This window comes from Puma concolor, chromosome B2 (assembly GCF_028749965.1).
Source record: "Puma concolor isolate L17-30 chromosome B2, mPumCon1.1.hap2, whole genome shotgun sequence".
NCBI classification, from domain to species: domain Eukaryota; kingdom Metazoa; phylum Chordata; class Mammalia; order Carnivora; family Felidae; genus Puma; species Puma concolor.
In genome coordinates this window covers 50,359,369-50,387,298 of record NC_141671.1, presented here as the reverse complement: position 1 = coordinate 50,387,298, position 27,930 = coordinate 50,359,369, and the positions used below count along the sequence as shown (strand labels likewise).

Here is a 27,930-nt window from a genome sequence, read left to right as displayed (position 1 = left end):
CAGCTGGTGGTTATTACAACAAGTGTACTACTTCAACCCCATCACCTATTTCACACATTCACCTACCCATCTCCCCTCTGGGAACCACTAGTTTGTTCACTATAGTTAAGAGTCTGTTTCTTGGTTTTCCTTTCTCTTTTCCCCCCTATGATCATTTGTCTTGTTTCTTAAACTCCACATATGAGATCCCAGTCACTCAGCCATATTTTTTAAATTGTTTTTCAATGTTTATTTTATTTTTGAGAGAGAGAGAGAAAGAGAGAGAGAGAGAGAGAGAGAGAGAGAGAGAGAGAGAGAAAGACAGTGCAAGCAGGGGAGTGGCAGAGAGAGAGGGAGACACCGAATCCGAAGCAGGTTCCAGGCTCTGAGCTGTCAGCACAGAGTCTGATGTGAGGCTCAAACCCCTGAACCCTGAGACCATGACCTGAGGTGAAGTCGGAGGCTTAACCGACTGAGCCACCCAGACACCCCTCAGCCATCTTTTTAATCGACTGGTTGCTAGGGACTAGGAGGAGGAGGATATGGCGAGGTAGTAGACAAAGAATATGAAGTTCAGTTATGCAATATGAATAGATCTTAGAGATCTTCTGTACAGCAGAGTGGCCATAGGAAATAATACTGTTATATACTTAAAAATTTGCTGAAAGGCTAGATCTTAGGCTAAGTGTTATTATCACAAAATAATAATAATAGTAATAGTACTAATATAATAAAAAGGGTGGGAGGAAACTTTTGAAAAAGATGGATAGAACTTATAATGATGGTTATAGACATATACTTATCTCCAAACTCATTAAGTTGTATACATTAAATATGTACAGCTTTTTTTATGTTGATTATATATCATTATATATATCATGATATCATATATATAATTATATATATTATATATATAATTATATATATGATATATATAATTATATATATATCATTATTATATATTATTTTTTAATATCCAAGTTGGTTTTTTTAAATGGCAACACAAATTGGGTCATTCTGAATTCTTTGAGGTCTAATGGAGAGAACAGCAGCACAACACCATCTCAAGATTTAACAGATAAAACAAAGCCTGGAATGAGAGAAAGCACAGATTCTTTTCTATTTTTATGAAAACAGCAGCACCTTCTGGTACTTTCCTTTCAGAATTTGGGATTCAGAGGATTGATCTGATACAGTTGGTAGTTTTGCTTAAAGACCTTCCTATTAAATAGATTCAAATATTTTTGAAGAACAGATGGTATAGACTAGAGGAAGAGATAAACATTGTATGTTAAACATTTTATTGATCAATTAAAATATCATAATTTAAAATGTTGATTCTACTATGAGAGTCATGCATGTCTGTATGTGATTGAGAAAGACACAGAGAGAGTGGGGAGTGGGATGGGTATTTATTTTCCAAAGTTAAAGCAGCTCTTCCTCCAACCTCCCTCCTTCTCCCCCACACACAGGCAGGCAGATGGTTTTTCTTCAAGGAGTTAGGGAAGTTGGCTTTCAGTCTTGAATCATGTGCCTCTGGGCACTTTGAAAACTGCCTCTTCTGCCTATTTTTAAGACCAGTTTGAAAAAAAAAAAAAAGATTGGTAAGAGTAGAATAAAGAAACCACCTGTGTGGATTTGATTTAAAAAAAAGTCAGGGTATAAAGTGAGCAGCTCTTTGAAAAGAATTTAGTTATAGAACGAATGCAACCTTCCCTTCTAGCATTCTTTGTTCTGCTTTTTCTAAAAGGGAATGAGTTATTGATAAATGAATACCATCATCTCTGCATATTATTCTGCTTGACACTAATTTTCAATCATGTTAACCTTTCATCTCTGTGAAACATTTATGTATGAGAATTTCCACTCTTTTTGGAGTACTTCTTTGGACGTACCAGTCGTTCTCACAAATTGTATAGACAGAATATTGGATAAATCGTTAGATTCGCCAAAAGCTAAGCAATCAGAGGAAAAAAACCACCACCAATCACTGTTTTAAATGGAATTAGCATGTAACTTTTCCATCAGTTCATATATTTATGGGAGATGTTTTGGCTAAGGCTGAATGTAAAAACGATTATGTGTACTTGTTAATTATGGAAGGTACAGGAACATAACAAGCCCACAAATAATCCTTGTATGTCCTGCTCTGCCCTTGCATGCCATCATTCTCCCTCAGAAGTCTGAGCTGTGTCCAAAGTTGGTTGTAGGCTGTGTTTTTGACAATAGCAGGGTTGTAATGGAAACTGTCTTCAGCACCTAAGTTATGGGGCCCGATACAGTGAGTACCATACAAGTAGTGGGTCTGCCTGCCCTAAATTATGCCTGTTAATGTGACCCCATCATTATTCCCAGGATCTGTGCCCTTCGCCCTTGATCTCATTTCTGCAGGATTTAGACAAGTGTCAGACCCTTGGAATGCTACACAATAGTGACCTTGATTCTCTCACTTTGCTGCAAAAAAAAAAAAAAAAAAAATGAGTTTAAATCTAGTGTTAAAATGACATGGAATGCTTTGTAACCAGATTAGTCCTGATACAAACAAATCCCTAGCCCTCTGTCCAGAGGCATCTGGTTTTTGATTTGGCTCAGGCTTTCTGGTCATAAGGGTAGCTAGTGCATGTACAGAAGACTAAAGCATCTTTGTTGTTGTTGCATTTGATATATGGGGAATTTCAGGTGATTCTTTCATAGCGTTAAATTTCCAGATATTATTTCTAAAGCTTTGCCCTTATAATTGTCAAAATACAACTCTTTAAGGGGAGAAAACAAACAAACAAACAAAACACTGCTTGGCACAAGATGCCAAAATAAAGATGGTGGGATGGTTAGTGTTTGATAGATGAACAAGTGGAAAGGGGGTGTAATTTGGAACCAAGAGGCACCACCGCAAGGCTGGTCCCAAACTCCTTTGGGGAGAAAAAGCAGTCTTTAATTACATCTGGTACTCGTTAATTCTTTTTGGAGTCTCTTTCCAGATCTGTTCCCCCATCAGCCTCCCATCGAGCAACAGAAATTCCAGATGGTTCCCTCCATATGCCCATGCTCATTCTCTCAAGTAGGATAGATTGGTCACTGACAGAGCAGGATGGAAAAGCCTTGGTCAAAGCAAGGCAAGATGAAAAGCATCAGGCCACAGTTAATTTAGAGGTGGTCTATCATTCATGTTTTAAGTGGTTTGTATAAATGTTACTGAGTGATTTTTTTCTGAAATGTTTTGAATAATTTCATGGAAATGAAGCTACTTAAAGAAAGTGGCATATTGATCCTAACTTTCTACACGTGGGAAAGATAGAAATCCACTAGAAGCTGTCATTGTAGCTCAGGGTTGGTCAGTTTGGACGTGTAGCTGATCTGCTCTGGAGACTAGTTTGGAATGGATTCTTTTGCCTATGTTTCTTGTGTGGATAGCTGTAGTCTCTGTTATTATGGTACAAAATATCCTTGATACAAATATTTATAGGGCATTTGTTTCTTTCATCTTCACAGAAGTTTTTTTATTAAGCACATTGATAGAATTTCTATTTTGAAGTAGTTGGGAGTAAAGATGAGGTCAACCTCCATTTAATGAAAAAATATACAGTTGACCTTGAACAACATGGGAGTTAGGGTGCTGATCCCCCACCCTGTGCAGTCAAAAATCTGTGTATAACTTTGAACTCCCCCAAATGTAACTACTAATAGCCTACTGTTGACCAGAAGATTTACCAATAACAGAAACAATTAATACATATTTTGTAGGTTACTTATAATATCTATTGTAGTCTTACAATAGTAAGTAAGCTAGAGAAAAGACAATGTTATTAAGGAAATCAGAAGGAACATAATGGACATTTAAAGTACCATATTGTATTTATCAGATACAGTGGATCCGTGCAGTTCAAACCTATATTGCTCAAAGGTCAATTATATTATTTCAAGTATATCGCATTGTACTTATTTGTTTATCTGTCCTCATCTGATGATGGGAGACATGTCTTCCTCATCTTTGAATTCCTACCACTCAACAAGATTTGACACATCACGTGGGAGGAAAAGAAAGAAGAAAAGGTGACTAGACAGATCCAGGCAATTTCAAAGTAAACTAAGAGCAATGTTTCCCAGTATAGGATGAAACATTGTCTTCATCCTATACTTCCTCTTGTATAGCTATTAGATTTTACATGTGGGGTGTGTGTATGTTCTTTGGTGTTATTTTTGAGTATCTACTGTTCAAGGTCCTGAGCAAGTAAATGTAAGAATTGCAGCTGTGGTCTCTGTTCTCATGGAGCTTGCAATAGTTAAGCTACCTGCGATTTGTGTGAAATTTGTTGGTATATTTGGAATGGATAGGGCAATCAAAAGGAGAAATTTCTTCTAAGAGGAGTATGTGATAAAGACCAAAAGGACAGAAATTGTCCTATTTTAACTGATAAGTATGTTAAAATGAAGCCTAATATCATGCTTTTGTGCGTGTGAGTACTCTGTAGATGAGATAAAACATTTATTGAAGCAATTTAATCATTTTTAAAATCAGGCTTGGCAGCCAAATGTTGGTAGTTGGGCCATAGGTTGGAATAGATAGAGGTTATTGGCATAGAACTTTTTTAATTTTTAAAGGTGCTTGCTTGAAATAATTTGCATCTTAATTTTGAAGTCATATTAAACTCATGAACTTCCAAAATGTGTGTTAAACCTAGAACATTCTCTGGATATTTCACTCTTTTGTTTGAATGTTTAAAAAAATTTTTTTTTAACGTTTACTTATTTTTGAGACAGAGAGAGACAGAGCATGAATAGGGGAGGGGCAGAGAGAGAGGGAGACACAGAATCTGAAACAGGCTCCAGGCTCTGAGCTGTCAGCACAGAGCCCAACGCGGGGCTCGAACTCACAGACTGTGAGATCGTGACCTGAGCCGAAGTCGGACGCTTAACCGACTGAGCCACCCAGGTGCTCCTGTTTGAATGTTTTTAAAGCACCAGAGATGAAATTGAAATATTTATTTATTTTCGTCTTAGCCTGATGGTTCATTTGTATCTGTTACCAATGTACTCTTGAGTTTAAGTTGTGTAGGGACCTAAACTCTGCAGATCTGGGAAATCTTTATTTAGCAACTGTATCTTTTTTTTGTTATTTCTTTATTTCTTTATTTCTTTATTTATTTGAGAGAGAGAGCACAGGCAGGGGAGGGGTAGAAGGAGAGGGAGAAAGAATCTTAAGCAGGCTCCACACTTGATGTAGAGCCCGACATGCGGCTTGATTTCATGACCATGAGATCATGACCTGAGCCAAAATCAAAAGTCTGATGCTTAACTGACTGAGCCACCCAACAACTTTATCTCTGAATTCACAATAAGCACAAGGGTTGTTAAAAATGGATTCCCATAAGAAAGTTACAGTGGGTGAGAAAGGCATAATTACACTAAGGACCAGCCCAGTGACAATCATCTCCTTACATACACTAATTATGGATGTAATTATAATATGTTTTAGTGTTCTGATATTAGAATGTATAGGGTATCATGGGATAGCAAACCAGAGACAGATTTCCATGGCAGGAGTGGTGGATCCAGTGAGGAGACTGGGAATATCTTACTAGCAGAGCTAAAACTTGGGTTGATTTTGAATGGGTGAGTAGGTGGTGGCTGTTGGACCACAGCCATACCTTGAGAACCATTGTTCTCTTGTCCGACTGAGAGACAAGGGAAAGGAGAAAGTGCCTACTGGAGAGATTATGAACCAGGCCTAGAGAGGTCACATTTCAATCCTTCCTATATTTTATTGACTATAGCTCAGTCATATGGGCTTCACCATATGCAGAGGAGGCTAGAAAAGATAGTCTAGCTGTGAACCCCGTAGGAAAAGAGAAATTGTTTGGTTTACAACCCTAGAGTCTCTGACCCAGGAAGGTGTGGCAGTCTTATAACTAGCGAAGTAGGGACTAGAAAAGACACCCTATGAGAAATTACTTTGGTGGAGGGCAGGTCCTTTAGAACAGCAGGGTACATTGTTTCCTGGAATGAGACATGAAATTATGTTAACAAAATTCCTTAAAACCTTTACATGTGTCACTGATTATGGTACTTGAAATTTAAGCAGAAACATTTATTTGAGATCTTTAATTTGTGTTGAATTACTACTAAGCCTCAGAAAGTAACACTTAATACTTTGGCATACACAAAATATTTTCTGTTTTAAATAAGAATTTTTATTCATGTATTGCCTTATTGTTACTTTCAGACAAAAATCTTTGATTCTTTTTCTTTATGAAGTTGTATGGAAACTTTATGAAATGGGCGATGAAGAACAACGGTTTTGTGTTGTCAGAGGAGCTCTACAAGCATGCCAGGTTAATTGACAACAGTACCAGTAATGAAAATATCCAGCATTTCTTGAGCACACACTAGACCTTTGCTTTACATCGTAGGAATTAGGAGATTGAGAATTACTTACTAGTACTGTATAAGCACTTTAGATTTGTGAACTCATTTCACCCTCACAAGAACCCTGTGAATGAAGCAGGCATTTTTATTATTCCCATTTCACAGATTAGATAACTGAGGCACAGAAAGGTAAATGTGTTGGTTCATACAGTTAATAAGTAGCAGTGCTGGGATTCACATCCAAGTCATCTGACTTCAGAAGCCAAGGTCATATCTCTGCTTCTCTGCCTCCCTGAAATTACAGTCAAAGTGAAGGGAAGGGCCGAAGGATAGGGAACTTTCCTATACATGTGCAGTAAAGTAGGCCTGGGGGAGCTGTTTGAGGCATAAACACTGCCTTTTGGCCATAATGCTTATTTTTTTAGGCAATGGAAGGATTTATTAATCATGCATTTTTTAAACTCCTGTCTCTTTATTAAGGCCTAGTCCTTTGAAAACTACTTGTTCTAGTTGCTGTACCCGGCCTGGCATTGGTAGCAACATAAGCAGCTCCTAAATTGCCTAGAGAATCTCAGGGTAAATCACTAGAGGAGAGAAGGCAATTCTTGTATTGCTTATGCGTCTGTATTGCTTATGCGTTTCTTTTTCTTCTTCAGACAGGACTGTCCTTGTGGATATGAATCTTCCATTCCTCAAAGGCCTCTATGTGATGGGGACTTTAGAATTCCCTGTGGACAGAAGCAATGTTCTGAGTGTGGCATGCATGGTCATTGTAGGTGGGGAGCTGAAAGTTGGTGAGTAGAGGGCACATGGATTGGGAGCATAATGGGAATTAAACTCTGTGAGAAGGGCCTTGGGAAATGATGGTATCATCTAGCAGGTTGCTTAATAGAGTTTGGGGAGGGCTAAGGCAAGGGGCAAGTGTACTAGTAAAACTTTTCCTCTGCAAGCTTTAGACAACACAGACAGAAGTGACTTTGATTGGTCGGTCGTTCTTGGATGTCCACCCACTGTCATCAGGCCATGTTTCTGGCCCTAGGGACCTCCAGCTGCTGCACATGGCAGGCCTCTTGTCCTTCTCCAGGCCACAGATCAATTCTTCCCTTTGGTCCTTTGTATGAGAGTTTACCTGTGGCTCATGCTTTCAGAAGGATTTATTTTTTGGTTAACTAACTCACACTAAAATTTCAATTGCTATCTTAGTGTGGATCCTTGGGAATACAGACCTGAAAGCAAAATATGTGCTAATGCTTTACTGGGGCAAATAATCACAGTGAAGTGACAAAAGGGAAGTGAAAGAAAAAAGAGAGAAAGCAAACACAAGATGGTCACAGCTGCTTAAGGAAACAGGGCTATTTGCTTGGCTATGTGAGGTGCCTTGAGAGAAGCCTTATAGAGTCACCACATCTTGGGACAATAAGGGGAGCAGCTGGGGAGAAGGGTGGAAGTTCACTTTGTTCACCCCAAACCCATGAACTTGGTCTTTCTTTGTTATGTTTCATGGCTCTCTGGGAATCTAGTGGAGGGGCCAGAGGCTCAGTAGATGCCAGGAGATGGGGCTACCCCGGGTAAGAAATGAAGCATGTTGCTGAGGCCAGGGGACAAGCGGTTGGTGTAGATCTGGAGGTTAGTGTATTAGTCAGGTCTGGTGCATTGGCTTATGCAAATAAAAAGTCTGAGTTCGTATAGGTGAACTGTATACTTGGAGCTGTTGTAAGAAGTAAGTGTACAATGATAAAAAAAACATGTACTCTGACCCCAAAGGAGCTACTTTTGAACTCAGTAAGGCAATCTGCTTTGCCCCTCCCACCCCCACCCCCAAAGGAGTTAAAAGAGAATTCCCAGGAACAGTAATACCTTACCCCAAAGAAGTAAGTTACTGATGGTGAGGAATGGAAATACTTCGATATTTTTATTAGGTAGCATCCAAATGTTAGAATCTCTGGTGAAAGAGATTTCTAGGTCTAACCACCTGTCTAGAGTTTAAATCACTGTGAAGATTCCTCAAAAATTATGGTCAAGCCATTTCTCAAATACTTCCAATGACAGAAAAATCAGAACATTTTAAGATAACCTGTTCTCATTTTTAAAAATTCTATTTAAATTCCTGTCCTTCTATTAAGTCAGTCTGTCTTTCTCTAATATCTGTTCGTTCAGGTTCTTTGATCTGATCTGTACAGGATGAGTTTCAAATTCCCTTCCCTTGATAGCCCTTCATTCACATTTTCTTGAATATTCTCTTTTTCAGATTTTGCAGTTCCTGTTATTTTAACCACAGTTAAATCATAGTTATTGTAATCATTGTTATTATTATGATTACATAGATATATTATTGTTGTATCTTTTTAATCATAGTTATTGATACTTTAATATAATTTTTATTTTTCCAATACAAAACTGGAAAATGGAGAAAAGCAAATAGAAGTTACATAACAGATATGAAGTAATCATTCATATTCCCAAATGTAAAGATAACCACAGTTATATTTTGTAGTCTTGTCTTTTTTTTTTTTTAAATTTTTTTTTCAACGTTTATTTATTTTTGGGACAGAGAGAGACACAGCATGAACGGGGAAGGGGCAGAGAGAGAGGGAGACACAGAATCAGAAGCAGGCTCCAGGCTCTGAGCCATCAGCCCAGAGCCCAACGCGGGGCTCGAACTCACGGACTGCGAGATTGTGACCTGGCTGAAGTCGGACGCTTAACCGACTGTGCCACCCAGGCGCCCCTGTAGTCTTGTCTTTAAATCATTTTTTTCTGGCACATGCATATACACACATACACATACACACTTTAAAACATAGAGTATACAATATGATAATCTTTTGGATTCTGTGTTAACAATGTGAGAATTTCCTCAGCACATTCTTTTTCCAGGACATGGTTTTAATAATGTTAATATCCCATATCTATGTGAGTGTGTATACATGCATGTATAATAATTTAGTTAACCATTTTCCTATTGTTAATATCAAGGTTATTCAGATTTCTTTTTGTCCAAGTACCTTACTATGCAATGAACAATTTAGAATTCAAATCATTATTCATATCTCTGATTATTTCCTTAGGATAGACATTTGTAAGTAGAATTAATGGGCCTAAGGATAAGTGCATGTTTTTATTTGAATTGTGGTAAAATTCACATAACTTTACTCAAGTTAAACTCAGGAGCATTTGCTACATGCACAGTGATGTGCAACAATTACTTTTTCTAGTTCTGAAACATTTTTAAAAATTTTAATTCCAGTATACTTAACATACAGTGTTATATTAATTTCAGGTGTATGATACAGTGATTTTTGTTATTCAACAACTCTATATACTACTCAGTGCTCATCATGATACGTGTTAATCCCCTTCACTTATTTTCCCATCTCCCTACCCACCTGTGCTCTGGGAGCTATCAGTTTGTTCTCTATAATTAAGAATCTGTTGGTCTTTTTTGGAAGAGTATCTATTCGTGTCTTCTGTCCATTTGCTAATTGGATTATTCATTTCGGGGGGAATTGAGTTTTATAAGTTCTTTATAGATTTTGGATACTAACTCTTTATCAGATATGTCATTGGCAAATAATTCCTCCCATTTAGTTGGCTTTGAGTTTGATTGATTGTTTCCTTTGTGGCCCAGAAGCTTTTTATTTTGGTGTAGTCCCAGTAGTTTAGTTTTGTTTCTCTTAGCTTTTGTTTCTCTTGCCACAGGAGACATATCTAGAAAAATGTTGCTGTAGCCAATGTCAGAGAAATTACTGTGCTCTATTTTAGGATTTTTATGGTTTCAGGTCTCACGTTTAGGTCCTTAATCCATGTTGAGTTTATTTTTGTGTATAGTATAAAAAAGTGGTCTAGTTTCATTCTTTTGCATGGAGTTGTCTCATTTTCCCAACACCATTTGTTGAAGAGATTTTCTTTTTCCCATTGCATAATCTTACCTTCTTTGTCAAAGATAAATTGACCATATAATTGTGGGTTTATTTCTGGGTTCTCTATTCTGCTCCACTGATCTGTGTGTCTCTTTTTGTGCTAGTACCATACCGTTTTGATCACTACAGTTTTATAGTGTAACTTGAAATGTGGGATTGTGATACCTCCCGTTTTGTTCTTTTTGAAGATTACTTTGGCTATTCAGGGTCTTTTGTGGTTCCATACAAAGTTTAAGATTATTTGTTCTAGTTCTATGAAAAATGTTATTGGTATTTTTGATAAGGATTGAATTAAATGTATAGATTGCTTTGGGTTAAATGGACATTTTAAGAATATTTGTTTTCCCATTCCATGAGCATGGAATATCTTTCCACTTGTTTGTGTTGTCTTCACTTTCTTTCATCAGTATTTTATAGGTTTCAGACTACAGGTCTTTCACTTCCTTAATAAGTTTATTCTTAGATATTTTATTATTTTTGATGCAAATGTAAAGAGGATTGTTTTCTTTCTTTCTTTTTTTAAATGTTTATTTAGTTTTGAGAGAGAGAGAGAGAGAGAGAGCATGAGCAGGGGGGAGGTGCAAAGAGAGAGGGGAACGGAAGATCCGAAGCAGGCTCTGCACTGACAGCAGGGCTCTAACTCCCAAAATGCAAGATCATGACCTGAGCGGAAGTCGACTGACTAAACCACCCAGGCGCCTCAATGGGATTGTTTTCTTAATCTCTCTTTCTCTTACTTCGTTATTAGTGTATAGACATACAATGGATTTCTGTATATTGATTTTGTATCCTTTGATGTTACTGAAAGTATTTATCAGCTCTAGTAGTTTTTTGGTACAGTCTTTAGGGTTTTCTATATATAGTATGAAGACATATGTAAATAGTAAAAGTTTTACTTCTTCCCTACCAATTTGGCTGCCTTTTTCTTTCTCTTTGTTGTCTCATTGCTGTGGCTAGGACTTTCAGTACTATGTTTAACAAAAGTGGTGAGAGTAGACATCCCTGTATTGTTCCTGACCATAGGGCAAAAGCTCTCAGTTTTTACCGTTGAATATGATGCTACTTGTAGTTTTTTTCATATAGGACCTGTATTATCTTGACATATGTTCCCTCTAAACCTACTTTGTTGACGGTTTTTATCATGAATGGATGTTATGCTTTGTCAGATGCTTTTTTTGCATCTATTGAAATGATCATATGATGTTTATCCATTCCCTTGTTGATATGATGTATCATGATTGTTTTGTAAATATTGAGCCATTCTTGTATCCCAGGAATAAATCCCCCTTGATTATGGTTAATGATATTTTTAATGTATTGTTGGATTTAGTTTGCTAATCTTTTGTTGAGGATTGTTACATCTGTGTTCATCAGAGATGGTGGCCTATACTTCTCTTTTTCTGTCGTACTTGGTATCAGGGTACTGCCGTCCTCATAGAATGAATTTGGAAGCTTTTCTATTCTTTTTTTTTTTTTTTTTTTGGAATTGTTTGAGAAGAGGTATTAACTCTTTTTTACATGTTTGCTGGAATTTACCTGTGAAACCATCTGCTTCTGAACTTTTTTTTGTTAGAATTTTTTTGATAATTGATTCAATTTCATTACTGCTAATTGATCTGTTTAAATTTTCTATTTCTTCCTGATTTGTTTTTGGGAGGTTATACATTTCTAGAAATGGATACATTTTTTCTAGTGTGTCCAATTTGTTCGCATATCATGTTTCATAATATCTTATTATACTTTGTGTATCTGTGATATGGTTGTTATTTCTCCTCTTTCATTTCTGATTTCATTTATTTGTGTTTTCTCTCTCTCTTTTGTTTTGAAGAGTGTGGTTAAAGGTTTATCAATTTTGCTGATCTTTTAAAAAAATCAGTTTCTATTTTCATTGATTTGTTCTTTTGTTTAGTTTCATTTTAGTTTATTTCTGCTCTAATCTTTATAATTTCTTGTCTTCTAATATGGGGTTTTATTTGTTCTTCTTTTAAGTTCCTTTTAGATATAAGTTTAGGTTGTTTATCTGAGATTCTTGTTTCTTGAGGTAGGCCTGTATTGCTATAAACTTTCCTCTTAGAATAGCATTTGTTGCATCCCAAATATTTGGACCATTGTGTTTTCATTTTCATTTGTCTCCATATATTACTTGATTTCCTTTTTAATTTCTTGATTTGCCCACTCATTGTTTAGTAGAATGTTATTTAATATTCATGTATTTGTGCTTTTTCCACATTTTTTCCTGTGGTAGATTTCTAGTTTCATTGCATTGTGGTTGGAAAGGATGCATGGTATGACTTCAATCATTTTGAATTTGTTGACACTTGATTTGTGGCCTAACGTGATCTGTTCTGGAGAATATTCCATGTGCACTTAAAAAGAATGTGTATATTATGTTGATTTAGGATGGAATGTTCTAAATATATCTATTAGATCCATTTGGTTTAATGTGTCATTCAAATCCGTTTCCTTGCTGATTTTCTGTTTGGGTGATCAATCCATTGATGGAAATGGGGTGTTAAAGTCCCTTACGATTATTGTATTATTACTGGTTACTTCTTTTATATTTGTTAATGGGTGCTTTATGTATTTGGTTGCTCTCATGCTGGGTGCATAAATATTTACAATTGTTATATCTTCTTGTTGGATTATTCCCTCTATGATTATGTAGTGTCCTTTGTCTCTTGGTATAGTCTTTGTTTTAAAGCTATTTTGTCTGATATAAATATTACTACTCTGGCTTTTTTTTCACCTCCATTTGCATAATAAATGTTTTTCTGTCCCTTTGAATCTGCATATATCTTTAGGTCTGAAATGAGTCTTTTGTAGGTAGCATATACATGGGTCTTGCCTTTTATACATTTGTCACTCCATGTCTTTTGACCAGACTGTATGATTGGAGTGTCCATTTGTATTCACAGTAATTATTGATAGGTATTAACTTATTGTCATTTTGTTACTTGTTGTATGGTTGTCTTTGGAGTTCTTCTCGTTCAGTTAGTCTATGTTTTAAAGTCCTCGATACATGTTGTCAAACTGCTTTTCAGAAAGATTTTACAAATTTGTACTCTGTTCACGTATCTCAGAGTTATGAGATCCCTCACTCCCTGACATTGCCTTTAAACACTACTTTGTTCAATTCCTATGAGAGTATGAAGCCAGAGGGAAAGAATTTTTCTTGGGTGGACCCTGACAGAGTCAAATGAGTATAGCAGTGACCAGCATGGGCTCTAAGTCAAATGGCTTGGGATCAAATCCACGTTGGTTACCTACTTGCTGTTTGACCTTAAGCAAATTACCCTCTGGACACATCCATTTATTCAGCAGTAAAGTACATGGCAAAATGGAAACTTCCTTGGAGGAATGTTAAAACCATTAAACATAACAGTTTCTTCTATGTGCTTGGCATGTAATAAGTATTTGATGTTTCAGTTTATCTGTCAGGGTGCTCGCAGAAAATAGATGTCATACTGAATTGGACTTATTTGAGGAAATGTTAATGAAGGAGAGAGTCACAAAAATCCAAATGGCATGGGGAATTCCCCAGGGCTAGTAACAGCAGAGCATCCTTACTACCCTTTGCCCTAAAGGAGTGAGAAAAAGAAGTCATTGCTGGAATTAGAGATGGCAGAGGATGTATGGAGATAACTGGCAGAAAGTACCATGACCTTTTGTGTCTGGGACTAACTCAGTACAAGGAACAGCTAATAGATATAAAAAAAAACCTTGATCTCACTTTCTTTGTTTCCTCACCTCCTGCTTGTGCTTCATTTGACTAAAGCCAACCGGAGCTCAGAGTAAAGGAGAGCTCAATGTAGTACCTGCAGGTCAACAGTATCCTGGGGGCACTGAGCAGAGGAAAGAAAGGCAGACTTTGAAAATGGAGGCATCAACAGAAGCTCTCCAGCACAATTAGCTTCTAGCTACCATAATAGATACCATCTTTTTATTAATATTTCCAAACATTGAACTACCTTCTCTGTCCAGCCCTTTATGCAGTTGGTCCTGCCAACTATATTGTAAACTGTAATTCTTACTATTTATTTATTTATTTATTTATTTATTTATTTATTTATTTATTTGAGCAAGAATGTGCACAAGCAGGGGAAGGGCAAAGAAAGATGGGGAGAGAGAATATCAAGCAGGCTCCATGTGCAGCATAGAGCCCAGCACGGTGCTTGATCCCACAACCCTGGGATCATGACCTGAGCTGAAATCAAGAGTTGGAAGCTCAACTAACTGAGCCACCCAGGCCCCCCAAATTCCTACTCTTTTTTGTGTCCTGCCTCTAATACATATCTCTACATTGTACACTTGTGTAAGGATTATTTTGTTTTCCCTTCAGTTCTAGGGGGATCTAAATGTAATACTTTTTAACTTACCTTTTTATCATTTCAATCCATTTTTCCACAATGGGGAAATCCTTTTAAATTCTGATCTTTTTCTCTCGGATTAAGCTTGTTTGCTCATTTATTTAATATTTTATAAAATCTTCATCCAGCTAACTGATAGAAATACTTAATAAAACTGAGCCCTGTTCTTCTGACTAGAAAATGTATTTCAGTTGGACAGCTATTGCTAAGATTGGTCTTTTTTTTGTAAATTATTTTTAGGTTTCTCAGTTCAATTACTACTATAATAAAAGCTTGTTACCTGAAAATTTATACTTTTGAAGGGAAGTAACATGGAAACTTTTCAGTTTTGATTTATACATTTCAAATTTTATTTTAAAATTTGTCTGTTCCCCACTATATTTTTACCTATTAGTAGGCAGTGGTGTATTATTTTTCTTCCTGCTTTGTCCATGTGTTGTAGGCCTAAAGGTTGATTACTAGAACCCATCTGCCCAATTTTATATGTATTATGCCTGAAGGAAGACTTTCAACACATCTGTCTAATTCTACCACACCCTAAAGAAATCCCAACATGAAATAGATAATAAGACTGGTTAGTAAACAAACTTAATAGATGTGGACATTGGCACAGAGCACTGCCAAAGTATGTCTGCTGTCTGATGCCATTTGATCCAAGTCCTAACATTGTGGAATTATATTTCTTGGTGGTCCTTTTAAGTCAACTAGTGCTGGCAGAAGGTATCAACTGACTTTTAGTAGAGTAGAAAGATAGAATGCTATAGAATTAGAAGGAAAGTTTAATATCAAAGCCTTGCTCAGAGGGTTATAGTTGCATCACAAATGCCAAACTCAGTTTCATTCTTTGTGCAGTGATTATCTCATTAATCTGATACAACACTTGAGATAAGCTTAAAGTATTTCATTTTTGTGTCCATTCTTTAATTTGTCATGTGTTTGCTCATTGCCTATTGTTTGCCAAGTACTATGGGAGAAGTTGGATGCACAGAAATATCAGTCATGAACCCTAGCTTGCAAGAAATATCTCCATAAAATAGTGGAGACAGACAAGTAAAAACATAATTGGAAGAGTCCCATCTTCCAACCTGGAGGGGCTTAAAGATCAAGGAAGAGATCTCAAAAGTCACATCTTTGTGGAAATGAATTATACCTTCAGGAAAGTATAGGGAATATGTATGTCTGCATTGTAGGTTTTATAGAATGGTGGTAGCCAGTGAAGCTTTTGGGCCTTATACATTATGTTAAGGAGTTTGGATTTTATCATGAAGGCTGTGAGGAGGGTAGTCCCTGAATAGTTTTAGGTAAGGAAGTGACATAATTGGATTTGGTCTTAGAAAGATCACTCCTGGCAGTGGAAGGTGGGGGGAATGAGGCAGTACATTGGAAGGGTCACAGTAAAATGTGAGAAGATAGTAAGATGTTTCAGGAGAGACCTTGTAAAGGAATCAACTACGGCACTGGAAATAAAAAGGAATAATTAATTATAGAAATACCGAGTGTGTAAAAAAGTCACTAGAACCTAGTAGCAATTTTGATGTCAGGTGAGGAGTTTTTTAGAACCCATGCCACATTTCAGGTTGGGAGATCTGGGTCAATGGTAGTATGAGGTTAGAATCACCTTTCTACCACTTGTTAGTTGAACAACTGTGGGTAAGTTACAGGATCTATCTCTGCCTCAGTTTCCTTCCCTTCGAAATGGGAATAATAACAGTTCTTATTTCATGGAGTTGTATGAGAATTAATTATTTATTAAAGTGCTTGTAATAGTGTCAGACACATAGAAAGCCCTCACAGTTTTTTGTTGAATAGGTGGACTCATACACCTCAAGATTAGATTTCAGTGTATGTAAGTGGCTACAATTTGGGGGAGTACCAATGATGTTAAAGAAAGGGCGGATAGAAGAAACTGAGCTCAGGAAGGAGGATGGGAAAGAAACAGCAATGCAGGGAGAAGGAAAATGAAATGACAAGAAAATAATATATTGAAACAAAGAAGGGAAAAAAGGAGTAGTCATTAGTATGAAATTAGCAGAGAGCAAAGAAAGTTGGAAAGGAAACTGGCCATCTTATTTTGGCTTTTTTTTTTTATTTTTGTTTTATAATGACTGTTCAATATAGGTTTGACACAACGTTATTTTGTATGTGGAACAAAGAAAAAAACTAACACATTATTTTAGGGACAGTAACTTTTAATACATTGAATACCATTTCTTTAACAACTTCATTTTTTTGGCATTAATGTAATCTTAAGTATAATTGAACATATTAAATGTCATGTTTAAAAATGAACAGTAATCCATATAAGAGTGATGTCATTAAACCTGTATGTGCTTTCATGAATAACTTTCTTCTGGATGATAATTTGTGGCAAATTAGTAAATATTAAGGAGAAAATAATCCCTCTGATATGATTTTCCCAAGTTTTACATATAGATTTGTCCCTGTCTCTGTCCCTTTCCTCTTGCTTCCTTCTGTTTCTTTCTGCTTCATTGATGGCCTGCTCAGTGGCAAATATTCTTTCTGAGACTTGAGTACTCAGCAGTAAGGAAGACAGATAAGGTTCCCGTTTAATGAAATGAAGCAAAGTCCCGGTTGCTTTCTAAAGTCTTAAAGATACAATTGAGGCCAAATTATGCTGAAAATGGTTACTTTTTCATAATATCATAAGTATAATATTAACAAGACAGAAATTAGTTTAGGATCCTCATGGCAATTCTAGAGAGCTGGATTATATTTCTAGTTAAGCAACTCATTCTACAACTTTTGGAGTATTCTCTAATAGTAGATTTAGAACAGTAATATCACAGACCTAAATGATTCTGTGAATCCTCTGTTTCATTGCATGGATAAGGAAACTGAGCTCCTGCATGATAACTGATTTGTTCTCCCATCTCCTAGCTGATAAAGACTGGGACCAGGATTAGAGGCTATTTTAGTTACCTTAAATACTCATCCTTCAACTGAAGGCAGTGCCCAAGGACTATTTTTACTGTGAGCACCTCCTGACTCCATTTAGTAGCTTTCACTGTGTCTTTTGTTCTGGTCTATTCTCTTAATTCATATTGTCATTATTGCATTCATCTTATTGTTACAAGGTGGTATGTTTCACCTTCCCTATTATGATAGACTAGACATTTTGTGACCCTACTGCCTAGTACATAGTAGAGTTCAGATAGTGTACTATGTGACTGATTAGTGTATATATAAATGAATGCATATATCTAAGTCTGTCTTTCAGCTCAATGCCTTTTTCTTGTAACATGTTCAGTCTCCTTAGCTTAGACTTAAATGTCTACATCTGTGAGGAAGGAATTATAGTATTAATGTGTAAATGACTACAATGCTTTTCCCCTCTGTATGAAAGGAATTAAATAATGACAAAACAATGAAAAATGGGTGATATTCTACAAATCCGAAGTATTTTCAATTTTTAGTCTGTCTAGGAGAGAAAAACTCATAAAAATGCCCAACTCAAAGCCTGTTTAATAAACATTGGTGTGTTGATTGCTTGAAATGTTTGCATTTCATTGTCCATGAGTAGATGTCTGAACTCATCTTTTACACTGGTATCTTCTGAGAGAGGACATCATTCCTATGCTTTAAAATATGTTCTTTGTCTTAGATACCAATGACATTAACATGTTATTCATCCAAATGTTCAGCTCAATAGAGTGTTTTAAGCTCATAGTTTAAAATTGCAAATGGAGGAGTTCAGTCATTTAAGTGTTCAACTCTTGATTTTGGCTCAGGCCATAATCTCATGGTAATGGGATTGAGCCCCACATCTGACTCAGTGCAGAACTCAGAGCATGCTTGGGATTCTCTCTCTCCCTCTGTCTCTTCCCTACCCCTGCTCATGCGCTCCCCCTCCCTCTCTATCAAAATTAATAAACAAAAAATAAAATAAAATTGCAAATGGAAAACTCTCTTCTGATGGTTTGTAGGTGAATTTCAGAGAGGGATTACTAGTAATAATTAGTGTCTTTAAAAGTTGATAGAACCCTCCTTGATCCCTAGGTAAGCAAAGACATGCCCCACACATCAATTTCCCTGAGGACATGGCAGTTCATTGTTTCCATGGCCTGTCACAACAAGGTCACATGACATGCTGCCTAGTTGCTCAGTAATTATGCTTAGAACTGGGTTTTTATCTTAAAATGTGTCACATATTGTTTTGCAGAGTTAGTGATGGGTATTTGTCAGCCTTGTCTCACATTTGTAGCCAGGTGCCTAAGGTCATCATTAGCACATGACTTTGATTGTCAGGAAATGAAGTACTGGGTCTATGGAAGTTTCTTTCATTGCTTCTATGATTGGGACTTTCTCAATCCTAAAGAAGAAAAATCCATACACAGTTTATTGCCTTCCAAACTGACAGTTCTGTAAGGCTCATTGGATGATTAAGTAATAAAAAGGAGACAAACCAGAGAAAAGTGTAGATTAAAACATATCCTCTAGCCTAAAGCCACAATACCCAGTAGTTAGACTCATTCAGTAGCCAGGGAATCTTGTAGCGATGTTTAAAAATAATATATTAAATTAAAAAATGTATATATCCTCTTTCAAGTTTATGCTTAGAAAATACAAATAAACCACACATTTATTGTGTAAATATTACCATAGGTATACATAAATATCTGCAAAAGAGATCATTTATAAATTGACTAATATGGATCATGAGTGAAGAAATCAGTTTTTGTTTACACTGACAGTTTGCTAATGAAATTACTAGTTATGCAATAAAATTAAAAAGTGACACAAACGGGATGTTACTTTTAAATATTGTATTTATTTAACTATAAGGACAAAAGCATACAAGCTTTGTTCTTTACAAGTTCAGGAAACACCAAACTTCATTTCTTTGAGTCTTGAAGAAGAGTGGCAGCCAATGGTAAATAATACATATTTCAAAATGAATTTAAACACAGAAATATCTCTTTTATCTTGGGATGGATACTAGTTCTCTGACAGATAAACATCACACTATATATAATAATAAGTATATATATGTGTGTGTGTGTGTATGTATGTATATATATATATATATATATATATATATATATATATATATAAGCAAAACATTGATACAAGAAATGATTCTTCTATTTTTTGGGGTATCAGTTTCTATGAAATACATTTACAGTAATGTCTTTAATACTTTAATATTTTCTAAATCAGTGTTTCTGAAACTATATTTTGGACTCTTGAACTTCCATCACAATAACAGTAAAATTCCTTTAGAAATTGATTATTTTCAAATAATTAAATAGTGAATTATATAATAAATAAAATAACTATTAAGTATTATTTAATTATTTTTGCATGGAAAAACTAAATTATTTTAAGCAAATAGGTGAATAAATTACTGAATAAATAATTTGTTTTCTTGTTTAGAAAACTACTTTAAGAGTGTTTGAGTTGGAGATAAATTTAATTGTATTTCCTGCAGTTCTGTGGGCTGGACATTTAAATAAGTATTCGCCTATTATTTTTGCTATTGAAACGTCTAGTTTCTAGCACTTTAGAAAGAGAACATTACTGGTTGGGAAGGGCTCACCTTGTTTTTCTTAATTTGTAAATTTAAATGTTAATTATAAAATGTCGCATTTCTTCATTGTTACTGCTACTATTTTTCCCATTATTACTACTAAGAGCCAACATTTTTAAAAGCATTTAAAACATTTGATACGTAGACACTGTGCCATGTATTACTAACATGCAGTACATCATTTAACTCCCAATAAAGTTATGCTATTATTATGTTTATTTTAAAGTTGCAGAAACCAAGGCTTATAGAAGTGAGTTAGCTCACCCTTGTTTATAAAGTTTTAAGGATTTTTATACATTTTACAAGTATGTGAGTGAATACATTATGTATTAACTTTTATTTTTTTTATTTTTTAAGTTTATTTATTTGGAGAAAGAGAGAACAAGAGTGGGGCAGGGGCAGAGAAAGAGGGAGAGAGAGAATCCTAAGCAGGCTCCATGCTTTCAGTGCAGAGCCTGATGTAGGGCTCAATCCCAAGAACCATGAGATCTTGACCTGAGCCAAAACTAAGAGTCTCATAGACTTAACCAACTGAACATCCCAGGCACCCTTAACTTTTATTTTAATATTCTATCAATTGTTGGACAAAATGACAGGCCTCATCAATGATAAAAACCTGTCAGCCAGAATACAATCACTCTCCAAGGGATTAGAGATTATCATTTGTGCCTACTTGTTACTCTTATAACCAATCATTATTTCATTGGACTGAAAGCCCCTTTTCACCTAGTTTTGATTGTAGGGGAGGAATGTTTTAGGGATAGGTGGGTCAAATGTACACTAGGAATTAAAATCTAATTCATAATAAAATCTGCTTCACAATTTGATTGGTTTAGTTTGTTTATTTGCTAGTTTGGTTCTGATCATAAAAATGTTCTGGAGGCTCTGCTCTGAAGAAAATAGACATAGCAAGGCTCTAGAAAAATAGTGGTGCTCCAGTTAGAAGCTCATATAACCGACTTCAGAGGACAGAAGAAATGTGCAAAATTAATTTTGGGGGATAATTTCCTAACCTTTCATGTGAAATCAATCATGATATCTCATGGAATTTCAAGGTTTACTTGGACAGAAATACAAATTATGTAGAAATACCGTTTGTTTCTTTGGATTCAATGAAAAGGACTTGAAAAAAGTTTTATCTAAAATTTTAGTCAGTATACATCAAATATATGCATTTTCATGTATGTCAGTTATATCTCAATAGAGCTATAAAAATATTAATGTCATGGAAAAGCAGTAAAACATATAATTTTGGCCAATTTCTATTCTTTTGATTAATAAACACTTATTGATCAGTGTCCTTAAAACATAATAATCAGTTAATAAAATTTGAATTATTATGAAATATGCATATACAGAAAAGTTTATAAAATAAAAAATACACAGCTAAATTAAACCTAATTCCATTCCAGCAGGTATGTAGTAAGATCTAATTATTGTTTAATTTTCATTTCTCTCATCTCTAATGTGATTAATACTTTAAAACTTTTTATTGTTTATTTGATATCGTTTTGTGAAGTAGATGTTCTCTTGCCATCTTTTAAAATAATGAATTCTCTGTTTTATATTGATTTATTGGAGGGGCGCCTGGGTGGGGCAGTCGGTTAAGCGTCCGACTTCAGCCAGGTCACGATCTCGCGGTCCGGGAGTTCAAGCCCCGCGTCAGGCGCTGGGCTGATGGCTCAGAGCCTGGAGCCTGTTTCCGATTCTGTGTCTCCCTCTCTCTCTGCCCCTCCCCCGTTCATGCTCTGTCTCTGTCCCAAAAATAAATAAACGTTGAAAAAAAATTTATATTGATTTATTGGAGACACATATATTCTACAATGTACCTTTTGTTGGTTATATGTATTGCAAATGTCTTTGCCTACTCTGTGGCTTGCTTTTTCACTCTCTTAATGATATCTCTAGATAATTGGGAAATCTTTATTTCAATATAGTTCATTTTATAGACCTTTCCCTGTATAAATTGCACAGTTTGATTGAACTGTGGTCAGCAAGCATCTATGATTCCAATCCTTTTAAATTTGTTAAACTTGCTTTAGGGTCACCATATGATCATTATTTGTGACTGTTGTGCATGTCTGAAAATGATATGTATTCTTTTCAGTCTAATTTTCCATCCAGGACTCTTATGTCATATTTGCCAATAGTATTATTCAAAACTGCTATATCCTTACTGCTTTTTGTTCATTCTGTTCATAGTTATGTTTAATTTTCCACTGTTATTATAGGTATATCTATTTTCCTTGTATTCTGTCAATTTTTGCTTTATTTATTCTGCAGCTTTGATGCCAGGCACATAGATGCTTAAGATTTTTCCAACATTGGTGAAATGGGTCTTTTTTACTCTGGAGTATTCCTCTTTATTTCTCTTTACTGCAAAAAGATTGGTTAAAATTACCTAATTTTTCATTTCATTTCATTTCTGATAAAACATAAATGAACTCTACTGGCAGTACACAGTCTTTTCTTTTGATTAGCTCACTATAGAGAGTAGGAGGCCATCAGGTAGAAGGGACTTACAGCACAGTTTAGATGTAGTGACATAAGCCATAGAAGGGGCCACTTGACCAAATCTTAGCTGACAAGGAAGGATCCCAAAAGAGGTGGCATCAGAGCTGGGTTTTGGTGTGTTAAAGACTTAAATGACTCAGCTTTTGAGCATGTCAAGGAAATTGGGGAAGAGGAAGGGGATCTAAATGGACAGTGGTTTCCAATCATTTATTACTTCAAAGTGTTTTCAATTGTTTGTTATTTCAAATAGATAACACTGCAGTAAAGAACTCTGGGAAATCACCTTTGTCCATATTCCATACTATTTTGTCAGGACAAGCTCTTTGGGTGGGGGGGGGGACAGCAAGGAGTGTGGACATCTTTATTCACAGAAGAGAGCATCTAATTCGAAATCATAGAAGGCTGTTAGACGTAAACTACAGTGGAGCCATGTTTTGAGGGATGTCCAGGAGTTAAGACAACAGTGGAGATATTAAAGCCTGGGGACTCTCATGTGCACAGAGGAGAGAGCGTAGAGGGAATAGTAAGTAATTCAGTGTGTGTTGGCTTAGTTACAAGGTGTGGAGAGTCATGTTGAGAGAGTGGGCTTAAGTGTAAACTAGGTTTATACTTGATTCCATCAAAGAACTTTAGTTAATGAAATAATATAAGGTTCTTTTCCCTTTTTCTTACCTTTGAAGTTCATGGAATCCATTTGTACCATATTCCTGAAATCGTTATAACAGTTATCTTTTGTATGTCAGAACTTATTTTCTTCCATCTCCTCAGGTGATTTTAGCATCTGGAACATATTGTTTCCCCTCCATTGCCCACCATTGCACTAAGTAATGGCAACCTTCCTTTACTTCTTTCCTGTTCCTCATGTCCACATGTCCTAGGATGGTACTTATTAAGTTTAAACCCAGGCTCACCACTTACTAGCTGTGTAATTTCTGACAAGTTACCTAACCTCTCTTTGTCTCAGTCTCCTCAGCAATAATCCATCAGAGGGTTGGAAGAATTCAATGAAATTGTGGATGCAAAAACACCTGGCTTCTCTGCAATGCAATGACAATGATTTCCCCTCTATTATGAGTATCTAAATTCATCCAGGTTGACAAATGCTTTTTGCTACAGTTTAGACCAGCTTGAAGCAGCTTGAAAAAGGAAACCTGAGAGGAACTGTATTATCTCCAGAGCTTTCTTTCAGTGGTAGCTCCAGTCATTTAGGCACAAAGCCCAAGCTGGTGAGAGACCTCACCTGTCTTTGATTGCTAGATCAGAGAATGAAAGAGGAGCCTGGCCTTTAGGGCTTCCCACTCACAGCTTTTACAAATTCAAGAGGTGCTGCATTTTAATGTTAAAATGGCATAATTTTTTCCCCCTCTTAGGTCATTCTTGTCTCCTTTCTACCCAGTCCCTACCCCCTGTTTTCCCCTTACCCCATGTAACAACGACAACAAAAAAAATTCAAAGCCTGGTCATTTCAGATATATCAGAATATCACAGCAGAGACTAATCTTGCCCAGACTTTCTGCGAAAGCTCACATGTGCCGCAGTTTGGGGTTGCATAATTGATTTAATCTCCGATTTTAGAGGAACGCTGAACTCTCTTTGTGGGACTCTGCATACATTTCTCTAGGGCAAAAACTGTCCTACTTTTTTCTCTCTGGTATCTGTTTAGTGCTAGGCCATTCCCCGCCCCTCCCCCCCCAAGAATCTAAACTACCCTCCGTGAAATAAATGAAATCACAGTTGGAAAACGGCTTACTGGACAGACTTAAAACTGCCAGATAAGAGCTACACCACACATGTTTTCTTAACATTCTCCTCCTCCCCTGCTTTCCTTCTTTCTGCTCTAGTACGTCTTTGGGCCGAGAGGATACATTAGTCATTCAGCTGAGGATTGGCATTCCTACCTGGAACAGCAGTGTACTCCAGCAATTCACTGGGAAAACAGGCTGTGGGGTCTGATCCTTGCCCACTGACCCACTGTCTGACTCCAGGCAGATTCACTTACCTCTCTGAGGCTTACTTTCAACAGTGCCTCATAGACTAATGGCTGTGAAGGCTAGACCATAAAGATGTAGCAAGCTGCAAACTCACAACTCACATGGGAACATTTTGGCTAACCAGGTATATATATGGAATGCCAATGGAGGAGAATGATTTTACACCCCCTGAAAAACGGCTTAAGCAAAATGATAACCAGGCAATTTTAAGTTCACTAGTTACTTCATAGTGTATCAGCAGCCTCATTTTGGTTGTTTTCAGGGATTTCTCAATTGGAAAGTCTCATCTGCTGACAGATATTCTTTGTCAGCCTGTTTGATACAGTATATAGTTTGGGAACTATCTTCTCACCAGGTTCTTCTTGAAAAACGAATTCTTTGTAATACTTTCTGTATCTTAAGATGTATTTTCTGAAGTAAATAACCTTTATTAGGTCAATACTAAGACTAGTCCAGCAAAATTCCCCAATTTGTATGCTGCAAAAGTGACCAAACTCCTCTGTTTGCATTGATGGATTAAGGCCAAAAGCCGTGCTGACTTTCATATCCTGAATGGATTTTCTTCATATGCTGCTAGAATAATTTCGGTTTAGAGAAAGACCCAGTACATGTTTAATAATCACTTGGCAGAAACTGTTCAAATTCACCATTGTTTAAATTCAGATTATTACTTACTAGTTGGATAAATTTGGACAAGTCCTTTAACCTCTTAGCCTTGTTATGTATGAATAGTTAAAATTGACCTAAGAATCATACTTAGGGCACCTGGGTGACTTAGTTAAGCATGACTCTTCATTTTGACTCAGGTCAGGATCTCATGGTTAATGAAATCAAGCCCCATGTCGGGCTCTGCACTGGCAGCATGGAGCCTGCTTGGGACTCTCTTTCTCCCTTTCTGCCCCTCCCCTGCTCGCTCTCAAAATAAATAAACTTAAAAAAATAATAATAATACTTACTTCTCCGGATTGCTGTGAGGATTAAATGCTAAGATGCATGTAAAGCAATTTGGGGATACAGCCATAGACAGTGTATCAGCCAGGTTTTGCTGTAATTATGTGTAACAAATACTCCCCAAATCTCATTGGCTTACAACAACAAATATTTTCGCTAGAATCAGTTGCAGCTTCTGTGTTCTTCAGCTCTGCTACCTTTGCCTTCATTCAGGCACTAGATGTCATTAAGGAATTCTCCTTTCATGACAGGGAACATAATAGCAAATGACCTGGTGAAAACTTGCAAAGTATTTTAAAGCATCAACTCAGAATTGGTATTACTATCACTTCTACCCAAATTTCATTGGCCAAAACAAGTCACTAGGACAGGCTAAATTTTAGTAGTTAGGAAAGTATACACTTCCTGAATGGAGAAAGAAGAGTGAATATTTGCTGAACAGCAATCCACTCTACCTCAGAGAAGTTTACTGCATCTCATTTTCCCCCCTTTTCTCATTTAATCATGTGACAATTGGCTCTTCTATGTATAGTCTACATGATAGCATCTACTTTGCATTCTCTAAATTACATCACAATTTCCTCCTCTCTCTTTTAATTTCAAATTAATTTAAATTACTTTTCTTTGTAAACAGGTACTTTGGAAAATCCCTTAGGAAAAGAGCAAAAGCTTCTGATTCTCCTTAGAGCCTCAGAAGGAGTTTTCTGTGACCGTTTCAATGGAATTCATGTTGATCCAGGAACAATTGGTAAGAGTATACTATAACTTTTTATTAAAAATGAAATTAAATGTATATTTCTGTGATGGAGAAGTGACATTCATAGAACACATACTAAATTTCAGGCACTCTTCTAGATAATTTATATTTATTATTTCACTTACCAGGTCTTCTGTACCAGTGTCCATTTTACAGATGTCCAAAATAGGACTCAGAGATGATTAACAATATGCAGAAGGCCACACAGCTCTATAGTGTCAGAGCTTAGATTTATATCCAGATAGGTCAGACACCAAAGCCTGGACTAAGAGTCTGTTATCAACTATAAATATTATGTGGTTGTTGATATACATATTTAATTGATCTAAAAAAACACGGTTGGCAGTTTCTTTATTTGGTACTGCCACAGCACCAAATCCTATTTTAAAGTTGACCTATGTAAAAGCATAGAAACTGGGACCAGGATTATATAACTAGGATGTGAAGCCTCACAATAACTCCATATTAAGGGATAGGTATAAGAAGCTGCTTATTCTAACATGTTTTTTTTTGTTTTTGTTTTTGTTTTTGTTTTTTGCTTTCTTTGTATGGCATTACTAATTTTCTAAGATTTCAACAACCCAGTAAAATGGAAGCAATCATGTTAGGCTAATATGAAGTTTGATAACCTAGTTTCAAAAAGTATAACCATTGCAAGATAGTACTGTACTTTCAGAGGGCTTTATTGTTTCAAAAGGATTTTTCATACATGCTTTTATCTTTTTACGAATATGAGGTTCAAGAATATTTTTACTTTTTTACTAGATGGATAACAGAACATTCCATTTATTTTTGCCTGTGGTATCCACTCTGTTTGGTGCAGCACCACATTGGATTAAACTTTGCTTTAGTATAAAAGGATGCCCATCTTAATCCTCAACTCCAGCGATATGGCCAAGCTAGTGTGTTTGAAATTTTCTCTGATATTAAATTGAATAAGGAATGAAATATTTCTCTGTATGCTTAAAATTGTATGATACAATGGTAAATTACAGATTTTAATTTTTTTACGTAGTATAATCTTGAAACAAGGAATGGGAGTTATTTTATAGTAAATCTTTGATGATTAGAAATGATCAAGAAATCTACTTGTCTGATCAGTCTAGTTTTCTGCATAACTCAGTTAAGGAAATTAACTGGTTTTCACCAAAATCGTTGCTGGACATTTCTTTAAATTACTTCACGTTCCTCCCCTTCCTACTTTACTTAGCCAATAGTGAAAAAGGTGGAATATTTTTAAAGATGATGATGATGATATCATATGAAATGTTTAGAGATAGGCATATATATATATGACTATCATTATGAAAGATCGATTATTCCAGGACATGTCTTAAAAGTTAGAATACTTGTTGCATTTCCATTAATCCTGATTTTTAGTTTTGTGACTTTTTCTGAATTAGAGTATGGAAAAAAATATAGATAGTGACATAAACAGGTGGTTGGGTTCTAACTGAGAATTTTTTTTGCTTACATTGTATTAAGACTCAAAGCATAGTATTTGCACCTTACTGGTATTTGGGTTTTTTTTAATTCAAGT

General features: G+C 36.0%; 1 protein-coding gene across 8 annotated transcripts in view; it reads left to right on the top strand.

Annotated features, from left to right (window-relative positions):
- PKHD1 (PKHD1 ciliary IPT domain containing fibrocystin/polyductin) overlaps positions 1-27,930 on the top strand; it is a 494,091-nt gene that overhangs the window by 297,576 nt on the left and 168,585 nt on the right. For 7 of the 8 annotated variants that reach the window (XM_086707056.1, XM_086707061.1, XM_086707057.1 and 4 more), the window contains 2 exons: positions 6,999-7,136; positions 26,268-26,381. In XM_086707056.1, coding sequence (XP_086563182.1) covers positions 6,999-7,136; positions 26,268-26,381 — 252 coding nt within the window. The remainder of the gene's footprint in view (positions 1-6,998; positions 7,137-26,267; positions 26,382-27,930) is intronic. The other variant, XM_086707060.1, reaches the window with a different exon arrangement.